The sequence below is a fragment of the Oncorhynchus nerka genome, linkage group LG10 (assembly GCF_034236695.1).
Source record: "Oncorhynchus nerka isolate Pitt River linkage group LG10, Oner_Uvic_2.0, whole genome shotgun sequence".
Lineage (NCBI taxonomy): Eukaryota > Metazoa > Chordata > Actinopteri > Salmoniformes > Salmonidae > Oncorhynchus > Oncorhynchus nerka.
Genome location: NC_088405.1, coordinates 48746660 through 48758492, shown reverse-complemented (window position 1 = coordinate 48758492; position 11833 = coordinate 48746660). Strand labels below are relative to the sequence as shown.

Sequence of the window (11833 nt, the reverse complement as noted above, 5' to 3'; positions counted from 1 at the left end):
TGAATAGAGGACGGGTACGCGCAGTCGCGTTGGTTGGGACAGTGTTCTCAGAGCTGCGTAGCTATGTCACAATGGGACCACGGACTATCGCGTCTCTATGTCTGTGGACTCTGAATTACGCTTTAACGTAACATTTCAAACAGATTTGGTCTAGTTCTACGTAATTTCATATGAAACATACAATAGTCATCTCAAGACTGCACGTAGTCATCAAAAATATCTTACGTGAGAGAGATCTTGGAACCATAGTCATAATAACTCTGAGGATAAGTGCTCATCTAGGATCTGTTTAGCATTTTAGATCATAATGAATAAGAGAGGGGGAACCTGGTCCTAGATCAGCACTCCTACTCTGAGACACTTGATAAATACCTGACTACTTTGACTGGCTCAGAGCTCAGAGCAGCACACAGGCCCCTCCCTTGGACTCTATAGGGATTTTGTTGGGGTCCAGGTCGTCAGGCGGATTGCCCCCTGGCGCCCAGAGGTTGAGCTCTCAGAACACCCCTGTCTCTATCATCTCCTCCTGCCAGGGGATGGGCACGTTGCCAGAAGAGAAGTCGTCATTGAACTCATTGTCCTTGGCGTCGATGACCACCCCCTTGATGGAGATAAAGGCTCCCACTTTGTGGATGTCTTTGGCATACACCGCCTTGGGGTTCGGGGCGAACGGTGCCAGGCAGCATGCCTGAGGAGAGGGGAGGAGGAGAGAGTAGATGCATTATGGATATTGTTCATCATGTTACAGTTATCAGGTTTGGGCCTGGATTCAGCCTGATCAGCGGTAGATCCGCATTATAGCGTGCTTAAAATTGAAAGGCAATTTCTGGTCTCCGCGAACATGGAAACTGTAACTGCTGTCTGCTTCCAACTCACGTTCTCATACACGTAGATCCCCTGAATGCAGCTCATTTTCCAGCCCACTTTTCACCTCACACTCTCACACACATAGATCCCCTGAACGCAGCTCACTTTCCAGATCCCAATCACCAGAATTCTGATCACCTGTTCGCACACCTGTATGTCATTATCACACACTATTTAGTTCAGTTCTTTGCACCCCATCTTTGTGAGGTATTGTTTGTTTTTGACACACTTCTCTTCGGAGCTCTGTTTTCCCCAACATTTACTCCTCCCGTGTATGATAGTTTTTGCCTGCCTCACTAACGACGCCTTTTGCCTATTCTCTTTCCATGACATAGACTGACCAAGTGAATCCAGGTGAAAGATATGATCCCTTATTGATGTCACTTGTTAAATTTTCAAGCCTTGAGACCATTGAGATATTGATTGTGTATGTGTGCCATTCCGCGGGTGAATGGGCAAGACAAAAGATTGAAGTGCTTTTGAACGGGGTATGGTAGTAGGTGCCAGGCACGCCGGTTTGTGTCAAGAACTGCAACGCTGCTCAAAAATGGTCCATCACCCAAAGGACATCCAGCCAACTTGACATAAATGTGGGAGGCATTGGAGTCAACATGGGCCAGCATCCCTGTGGAACACTTTCGACACCTTGTAGAGTCCATGCCTCGACGAATTAAGAATGTTCAACTTTAGGAAGGTTTTCCTAATGTTTGGTTTACTCCGTGTATATGGGATTATATATTTCTTACCTGCTTCCAGATGTCCCCAGTTGAGTTCTTTGAAGAAGGGCTGGGCCTTGAGCGCTGCACACTCGTTGTTCTTAAAGCCGAGACGCTTTACCGGATCTTTTTCCCTCAGGCCTTCACAGATAGCCTTGCCGTCTTTGCTGAACTTGTCTGTGAACACTGCATCATTTAAGATTTGCCGCTGCACCTCAGTGTTTTCAACCTGGGTGGAGTCAGAGGAATGAAGAAACCATTTCCATCAGCTAAAAAGGTATTTGATAACACGTTTGATTATGTAATGCTTGATAATGTAATGTAATGCTTGACAATGTAATGCTTGATAATGTAATGTAATGCTTGACAATGTAATGCTTGATAATGCAATGCTTGATAATTTAATAATGAAATGATAATCTAATGTTTTCATATAGTATATCTAAGCTACTTTTAGGTTTTGAGCATCAATGCACATGCTTTAGATATTGGTGTTGGACATTTGTTTTCTGAATGTGGCTGACTAACAGCTCCTCTGGTGGTCTATTGGTTAAGCCATTATGTTCCCAAGCAGGAGACTGGGGCTCACATCCCAACAGTTCCATTACCTTCTCTCCTCTGGTTCTGAAGGGGCCCTTGGCCTGGATCATCTCATACCTGGTGTGCCTGCATATCCTTTGGTTTTGTCTTTTTCAGGCGGAAGCTCAACAACAAGACCCGAATCAGACAGACGCACATGTCCTGAGCAGAAGAGCAAGTGGGGATGAAAACAGTTCTAGACAGCAAAAATGTATTCTCCAACGAGAATAGAGTAGAATAATAGAATATAACTTTATTGATCCCTAGGCCCAGGGAGAAATTAAGGTGAAAAAGTGGCACCCACTATGGTTCCATGGGCACACTTTTAATGCTTATGGGGGTGTGTGCACAGTGTGTGCCCACCTGCATCATCCAGCAGCACATTCTCTGGTTTCAGATCCCTGTCGATGATCCTGTGCTGGTGAAGATGCTCCATACCCACGATGATCTGGGCTGAGTAGAAACAAGCTCTCGTCTCATCGAGAAACCAGGGTTCTTCTCGTCCACATTATATACAGTATGTGAAACCTGTGGTGACAGGGTTTCATCGGGGACATGGGGAGAGTTGAACAGAGTAGCAAGAGACATGATACTGTAGTGCAGGGGTTCGGCGACAGGCGATTTTGATAAGCAAAATACTGTAAAATCACCAGGAATGCATCTAATTCGGGAAATCTGTTCCTAAATATTCCACAAATAAAATAAAAAATACATATGTGATCGTAGACCAATGAGGGTCCCACTTTAAATGAACTACAATTTATTTATGCCACATTTGGGAATGCACGAGAAGTAAATCAAATCAAATCAAATGTATTTATATAACCCTTCGTACATCAGCTGATATCTCAAAGTGCTGTACAGAAACCCAGCCTAAAACCCCAAAACAGCAAGCAATGTAGGTGTAGAAGCACGGTGGCTAGGAAAAACTCCTAAATCCTAGAGGAACCAGGCTATGTGGGGTGGCCATTTATTTATTATAACAGAACATGGCCAAGATGTTCAAATGTTCATAAATGACCAGCATGGTCAAATAATAATAATCACAGGCAGAACAGTTGAAACTGGAGCAGCAGCACGCCAGGTGACTGGGGACAGCAAGGAGTATCCTGAGGCAAAGTCCTAGGGCTCAGGTCCTAGAGAAGAACTTCGAGAGAGCATACTTAAATTCACACAGGACACCGGATAGGACGGGAGAAGTACTCCAGATATAACAAACTGACCCTAGCCCCCCGACACATAAACTACTGCAGCATAAATACTGGAGGCTGAGACAGGAGGGGTCAGGAGACACTGTGGCCCCATCCGATGACACCACATGTAATGACCTTCTATATCACCCTTTACCTATAACACACTTATGTAGTACTTTACGAATGCCTTGTGAAAGCCTTGACAATTTGTACTTTGTTAGTAATGTGAACACTTGTCGTAATAATAAAAGGCCTACGACTGAGGGCAATCCCATGCATGAGAGAAGCTGTGCTTAAAGTGGTCTCCCTCTCTGGAGCTGAGTTCATCGTCTTAATGTAGTGGCCTACGCACCTCAAGACCAGCCTGTATATTAGCCCTGAGGTTGATTGGTTTAGGCTGCTTAACAGGGATTACAGGGAGCAGTCACACTGTGCCCTACTGTCAGGCCAGTGGCATTGACAATGAAAGTAAACTATTATCGTGTGTGTGTGTGTGTGTGTGTGTGTGTGTGTGTGTGTGTGTATCAGGCCTGCGTGTGTCTTTGCGTGTGTGTGTAACAGTACCTGAGATCTCCACGATCGCTCCCTAAATACAAATCATTCATGGAAACAAATCAGCCAACTGTAAATGAAAAAACCCTAACCTTGCTATAAAAAAAAATCCCCTATGGGATAATAACCATACCTTGAACCTTTCACAGTCCTATATGAACATAGCCATGTTCTACAAACTAAGAAATAAAGGTAGATTATGAATGGTTATTGCAGCCAAAGCTGAGTAGAAACACATATAAGCCTAGACAGAGGCAAAATACCATGGAGAATTAAAGAAAAAAACACTGATGTGATGATAGCATGATTAGGATCCTTGAAACCTCCATCACACAGTCATACTGTCATACTAACACAAGTATTACAAATAAGCGGTCATACTAACTAATACATACAGTAGCAGACATAACAAATTATGCAATAGGAGATTTTGCTGTTCAGTTGCCGTGTGCGTGCTAATAACTTTTGATTTGATGCTTGAGGCTACTTTATGCTAGGTCCACTTGGTTATCAGCAGACTGACTATACTGTATCATGACTGTAATCCTTCGTTGAGAACAGAGGATGTCATGACTACTACTTGGCAGAGAGACAGAAAGTTTTAGCTTCTGGCCCAACCTGCTGTGCTGTGCTGTTCAGTACTGTACACTGTTTCCAGGCCACACAAACACACCCACAACCCAAAGCTCTGAATCTAGTAGAAGAACACCAGAGTCCTCAGGCAGTAGCCTCAACAACAGACTAATGTAATATCCTGTACCCACACACGCATGCACACACACACACACACCTGCTATATCCTACTGTACTGTGTGAAGTATATGGTTTCCACTTTTCAGGCCCGAGTCAGCCTGGTTTGAGCAAAAGGTTCATCTCCACGACCCACTAATGCGTAGACAAGCAGGAGGGCTAATGCCAGGGACACTGGCTCTCTATGTCTGGTTGCTCTGAGCTGCTTTACACCTGGGGTCTCTCACAGAGACACAAGCCTCTTGCCCTTGATTAGGGTGATCTAAATCTCTCTCGGCTGCACTCACATAGCTGCCTGGTGTAATCTTGTTTCACTAACTAGTACATCTAGGAACACTTTGCATAAGGACCGGAAACTAGATCATTTTATTCCAATAGATGCTTTTAAATCACAGTTTAGATGACTACTGATCACGAATTGCGCATGTTTTTTTTTAAACTGCTGTTTTAAGCTTTCTTTTGAACTGTGCACCTTTTTAGCTTCCATTCGTTGTTGATTTATGTTGTGTTTACAATGTACTGTATGCTGCTTTCCTGACTAGGCCTCACTTGTAAAGGAGTGTCAATGTGACCTCTGGTTAAATAAAGGATAATTAAATGGAAAAGTTACTCCTGTGCCCCTTTTATACCTGTAGCTGGCTGTGTCCATGTGCTTTACTAGGTAGGTGTTCTGTTGATGTATAAGAAAAGGACCCTTAGCTTGGGCAGTCTTGACTCAATCATTAGAACTCTCTTTCAGCTTTTCGACCTGACTGTGTTTAACATGTGGATTTTGCTGTGTTGATGTTTAAGAAAAAAGTGTGAAAAAGCTGTGTGATTGACTGATTGATTGATTGGTTGTTTGTTGGACACAGAGTTTAGGGCTACAGTGGTGAGAGGATTTTTTAAGTTTACATTTGATTCACTTCATTCAAGTAACTGCCACTACAGCTGGATTCTTCACAACTAGCTATCTAGCTAACCGCAACCCCGGATGATTACTCCTGGCTAGCGTTTCCACCCACTTAGCTTGAAGCTAGCCTGGCCAGAGCTCCTGTGCTACCACCGAAGCATACTCCTGGGCTACAATATCCGGACCCATGACCGGTCTATCGATGTCACCGCATGAAGAGGAATAAACAGACTCGCCCCATCGCGACTTCCCCCAAAGGCTAACTTTCTAGCCCTTGATATCTCCTTGCTTGCTAATTCAGCCTGCTAACTGCTAGCTTGTTTAGCCCGGTCCGCTAACTGCTACCTTGTTTAGCCCTGGCCTACTAACTGTTAGCTTGTTAGCACAGGCCTGCTAACCGTCTGAATCGCCGCGTCCCAAACACTCACTGGACCCATATTTACTTTCTATCTCTTTTCGATTTTTAATTTGTTTATACCTTCCGGTAACCTGCCTCACCCAATGTGATACAGAATCGCTATTATTTTTAATTTTTAGAACACACTCAAGAACCTCCAGAAGCTAACCAGCTAACTAGCTACAAGCTATTTAGTCATTGTTAGCCACTGCTAGCGGCTTTTACCTTTTGCACAGCCAGACAGTTTTTTTAAACCTGGATAACACTCGCCAGTCCAGCTTCCCTGCCCCATCCACCGCTGTCCCCCTGGACACTGATCACTTGGCTACATAGCTGATGCATGCTGGACTGTCCATTTAATCACGGTACTCCATTCTGCTTGTTTATGTTTTATCTGTCGGACCCAGCCGCACTCAGGCTCTGTGTGTAGTTCATCCGACCCTCCCTGCCTAGTCAACGCCATTTTACCTGCTGTTGTTGTGCTAGCTGATTCGCTGTTGTTGTCTCACCTACTGTTTTAGCTAGCTCTCCCAATTCAACACCTGTGATTACTGTATGCCTCGCTGTATGTCTCTCTCAAATGTCAATATGCCTTGTATACTGTTGTTCAGGTTAGTTATCATTGTTTTAGTTTACAATGGAGCCCCTAGTTCCACTCTTCATACCCCTGATACCTCCTTTGTCCCACCTCCCACACATGCAGTGACCTCACCCATTACAACCAGCATGTCCAGAGATACAACCTCTCTCATCATCACCCAGTGCCTGGGCTTACCTCCGCTGTACCCGCACCCCACCATACCCCTGTCTGCGCATTATGCCCTGAATATATTCTACCATGCCCAGAAATCTGCTCCTTTTATTCTCTGTCCCCAACGCTCTAGGTGACCAGTTTTGATAGCTTTTAGCCGCACCCTCATACTACTCCTCCTCTGTTCCGCGGGTGATGTGGCAGTTGACTAAACCCAGGCCCAACATTAAATACAAGCATGTCCCCAGGCACCCTCATTTGTTGACTTCTGTGATCTCTCCTTCCAGACCCATATCAAACATCTCCAATCCAAAGAAAGCCTTGGTTTCATGCATGTCAACATCAGAAGCCTCCTCCCTAAGTTTGTTTTACTCTACTGCTTTAGCACACTCTGCATAACCCTGATGTCCTTGCCGTGTCTGAATCCTGGCTCAGCTAGCAGGCCAGTCAAAAAATTCTTTCTGAGATTTCTGCTGCCAATGACTGGAACCAAAAATCTCTTAAATAAACATCTTCTGTCAAGATCTTAGAACTACCAAAGGGGCCCAAACAACTACCTCTTTCCTAGGAGTTGCAGTCTACCATTCAGTGTTTTAGATAGCCCACCATGCAAAGTAATGTCTTGTTTTTTTTTATACTTTCCCAGGTCCATACCCAAACAGCTTGAACTACTAATTTAGAAAATTACTCTCCCTAAGTTTGTTTTACCAGAAATAAGTCTCTCTGAATCCTGGCTCAGTGCCGCCTGCTACCGGGGGAGGAGTTGCAGTCCCCTCCGCACCCAGCTGTGCCCTGGACACCATTTGTGAATTGATCGCCCCCATCTAGCTTCAGAGTTTGTTCTGTTAGGTGACCTAAACTGGGATATGCTTAACACCCCGGCAGTCCTACAATCTAAGCTAGATGCCCTCAATCTCACACAAATCATCAAGGAAACCACCAGGTACAACCCTAAATCTGTAAACAAGGGCACCCTCATAGACGTCATCCTGACCAACTGGCCCTCCAAATACACCTCCGCTGTCTTCAACCAGGATCTCAGCGATCACTGCCTCATTGCCTGTATCCGCTACAGAGCCGCAGTCAAACGACCACCCCTCATCACTGTCAAACGCTCCCTAAAACACTTCTGTGAGCAGGCCTTTCTAATCGACCTGGCCCGGGTATCCTGGAAGGACATTGACCTCATCCCGTCAGTTGAGGATGCCTGGTCATTCTTTAAAAGTAACTTCCTCACCATTTTAGATAAGCATGCTCCGCTCAAAAAATGCAGAACTAAGAACAGATATAGCCCTTGGTTCACTCCAGACCTGACTGCCCTCGACCAGCACAAAAACATCCTGTGGCGGACTGCAATAGCATCGAATAGTCCCCGCGATATGCAACTGTTCAGGGAAGTCAGGAACCAATAAACGCAGTCAGTCAGGAAAGCTAAGGCCAGCTTCTTCAGGCAGAAGTTTGCATCCTGTAGCTCCAACTCCAAAAAGTTCTGGGACACTGTGAAGTCCATGGAGAACAAGAGCACCTCCTCCCAGCTGCCCACTGCACTGAGGCTAGGTAACACGGTCACCACCGATAAATCAATGATTATCGAAAACTTCAACAAGCATTTCTCAACGGCTGGCCATGCCTTCCGCCTGGTTACTCCAACCTCGGCCAACAGCTCCGCCCCGCCCGCAGCTACTCGCCCAAGCCTCTCCAGGTTCTCCTTTACCCAAATCCACATAGCAGATGTTCTGAAAGAGCTGCAAAACCTAGACCCGTACAAATCAGCTGGGCTTGACAATCTGGACCCTCTATTTCTGAAACTATCCGCTGCCATTGTCGCAACCCCTATTACCAGCCTGTTCAACCTCTCTTTCATATCGTCTGAGATCCCCAAGGATTGGAAAGCTGCCGCAGTCATCCCCCTCTTCAAAGGGGGAGACACCCTGGACCCAAACTGTTACAGACCTATATCCATCCTGCCCTGCCTATCTAAGGTCTTCGAAAGCCAAGTCAACAAACAGGTCACTGACCATCTCGAATCCCACCGTACCTTCTCCGCTGTGCAATCTGGTTTCCGAGCCGGTCACGGGTGCACCTCAGCCACGCTCAAGGTACTAAACGATATCATAACCGCCATCGATAAAAGACAGTACTGTGCAGCCGTCTTCATCGACCTTGCCAAGGCTTTCGACTCGGTCAATCACCATATTCTTATCGGCAGACTCAGTAGCCTCGGTTTTTCGGATGTCTGCCTTGCCTGGTTCACCAATTACTTTGCAGACAGAGTTCAGTGTGTCAAATCGGAGGGCATGCTGTCCGGTCCTCTGGCAGTCTCTATGGGGGTGCCACAGGGTTCAATCCTTGGGCCGACTCTTTTTTCTGTATATATCAATGATGTTGCTCTTGCTGCGGGCGATTCCCTGATCCACCTCTACGCAGACGACACCATTCTATATACTTCCGGCCCGTCCTTGGACACTGTGCTATCTAACCTCCAAACGAGCTTCAATGCCATACAACACTCTTTCCGTGGCCTCCAACTGCTCTTAAACGCTAGTAAAACCAAATGCATGCTTTTCAACCGTTCGCTGCCTGCACCCGCACGCCTGACCAGCATCACCACCCTGGATGGTTCCAACCTTGAATATGTGGACATCTATAAGTACCTAGGTGTCTGGCTAGACTGTAAACTCTCCTTCCAGACTCATATCAAACATCTCCAATCGAAAATCAAATCAAGAGTCGGCTTTCTATTCTGCAACAAAGCCTCCTTCACTCACGCCGCCAAACTTACCCTAGTAAAACTGACTATCCTACCGATCCTCGACTTCGGCGACGTCATCTACAAAATTGCTTCCAACACTCTACTCAGCAAACTGGATGCAGTTTATCACAGTGCCATCCGTTTTGTCACTAAAGCACCTTATACCACCCACCACTGCGACTTGTATGCTCTAGTCGTCTGGCCCTCGCTACATATTCGTCGCCAGACCCACTGGCTCCAGGTCATCTACAAGTCCATGCTAGGTAAAGCTCTGCCTTATCTCAGTTCACTGGTCACGATGGCAACACCCATCCGTAGCACGCGCTCCAGCAGGTGTATCTCACTGATCATCCCTAAAGCCAACACCTCATTTGGCCGCCTTTCGTTCCAGTTCTCTGCTGCCTGTGACTGGAACGAATTGCAAAGATCGCTGAAGTTGGAGACTTTTATCTCCCTCACCAACTTCAAACATCTGCTATCTGAGCAGCTAACCGATCGCTGCAGCTGTACATAGTCTATCGGTAAATAGCCCACCCATTTTTACCTACCTCATCCCCATACTGTTTTTATTTATTTACTTTTCTGCTCTTTTGCACACCAATATCTCTACCTGTACATGACCATCTGATCATTTATCACTCCAGTGTTAATCTGCAAAATTGTAATTATTCGCCTACCTCATGCCTTTTGCACACAATGTATATAGACTCCCCTTTTTTAAATTTTTTAAATTTTTATTTTTAATTTTTTTCCTACTGTGTTATTGACTTGTTAATTGTTTACTCCATGTGTAACTCTGTGTTGTCTGTTCACACTGCTATGCTTTATCTTGGCCAGGTCGCAGTTGCAAATGAGAACTTGTTCTCAACTAGCCTACCTGGTTAAATAAAGGTGAAATAAAAATAAAAAATACAAGGGAGTGATTTTTTTTTTTTTACCTCGTAGCCTCTATGTTTCTTCAGCCTTTTTTTGTCCAGCTTTTTGTTGGCATACATCTTGCCTGTGGCCTTCATCTGGCAGGCGTGTACCTCCCCAAACCCTCCCTTCCTCAGCACTCTGAAGTCCATTAACCATTCCTCATCAATGGGCTGGGCTTCCAACCACTTGAACTGGATGTAACGCAGGAAGTACATGCTGTTCTTAAAGCCGGACATAGCCTTGGCCTCCAGGTGCTTTAAAAGCTGCTGCTCACTCTCCTTGAACAGGTCTCCGCGGATGCTCTTGTGGTCCTCCTTGACGCGTGTCACAGCCTTCTCCAGGAAGCTGCAAAATATCTTGGACTTGGATTCGTAGAACTTGTTGATGATCTTCTGGGCCTTCTGCACCCAGTACTTCTCCTGGGTGATGTTGTAATCCTCGATGTCCTTTCAGAGTTCACAGGCGTTCTTGTGGGTTGCATCATGCTCCAGGTACTGCTGGAAGAGCTGCTTGCCAATGGGCTGCTTGACACACATATGCTGTCGAAGCCGGAGTCCACCGTGGTCTTCATGTGCTCGCTCTTCTTGATGTGCGGGAGGTTGAGCTTGGCACGAAACCTCTTGTCACGCATGGTCGACGCCGCCATGCCATCGACACTACCACGGGCTGATACATAGGCCGAGTTGGCCACAATGTTTTGCAGACCACCCATATCCATGGCTGGACCTCCACCTAATACATGGTAGAGGGAAAAATGAGTTAAATCTTTTGCATTTATTTAATTGATCTAAAGGTTATGAAGAACACACTGGTTGCCATACACAAGGTCACTGGTTCAATTTCCGGTGTAGTATTTGTTTTCTAACCTTATCCCTGCCCTTAACCCTCAAGTTAACCAATTGGGATTTCTGCCTAAACTTAACCCAATCCCTGACCATAACCACTCACATTGCTTGCCTAAATGTAACCTGACCCTAACCTTAACCAATTGGGATTACTTCCCTAAATTTAACCAATCGCATTGCTTGCCTAAATGTAGCTTCCCTCAGAACAAGACAAATTTCAATCTGCCATTTATTACCTTGTCTTGAACCATGCCAGTGGAGAATTGTAGATCTTTAATTATGTCTTTGTAACAGAGGTCTCTTGAGTTGAGATTTACCTTAATCCTGTGCCCTGGACCGGATACAAGTATTGAAAGTGATACTGTTCAAGTTAACTGGATAACTCCTGGGTTCTGAATCTCCCAAAGCCAATTAACACTATCTCTGTTAATAACTCAGTTTTGATCTGCTGCAACTGCCATGTGGTGAATTGGCAAACTCAATCATGTTTAAAAGTGCAGTGGAGTGGGATCGGTTTTAAGCAAGAAGAATATGTGTTACCCCAAACTACTCTATTTCAACAACATTCACTATTCTGTTACACAGTTGTTATGCAATTAATGTTATTTAATCAAATGTTTT

The 11833-nt window shown here is 45.3% G+C and overlaps 1 protein-coding gene across 1 annotated transcript; it reads right to left on the bottom strand.

The window, feature by feature from the left end:
• Nucleotides 1-397: 397 nt before the first annotated feature.
• grk1b (G protein-coupled receptor kinase 1 b) lies at nucleotides 398-11085 on the bottom strand. The gene is given in 9 exon segments (XM_065023314.1): nucleotides 398-676; nucleotides 678-688; nucleotides 1614-1812; nucleotides 2192-2241; nucleotides 2244-2324; nucleotides 2526-2643; nucleotides 2646-2843; nucleotides 10388-10903; nucleotides 10906-11085. Coding segments are annotated over 9 exon segments (1632 nt in total).
• Between the last annotated feature and the right edge of the window lie 748 nt (nucleotides 11086-11833).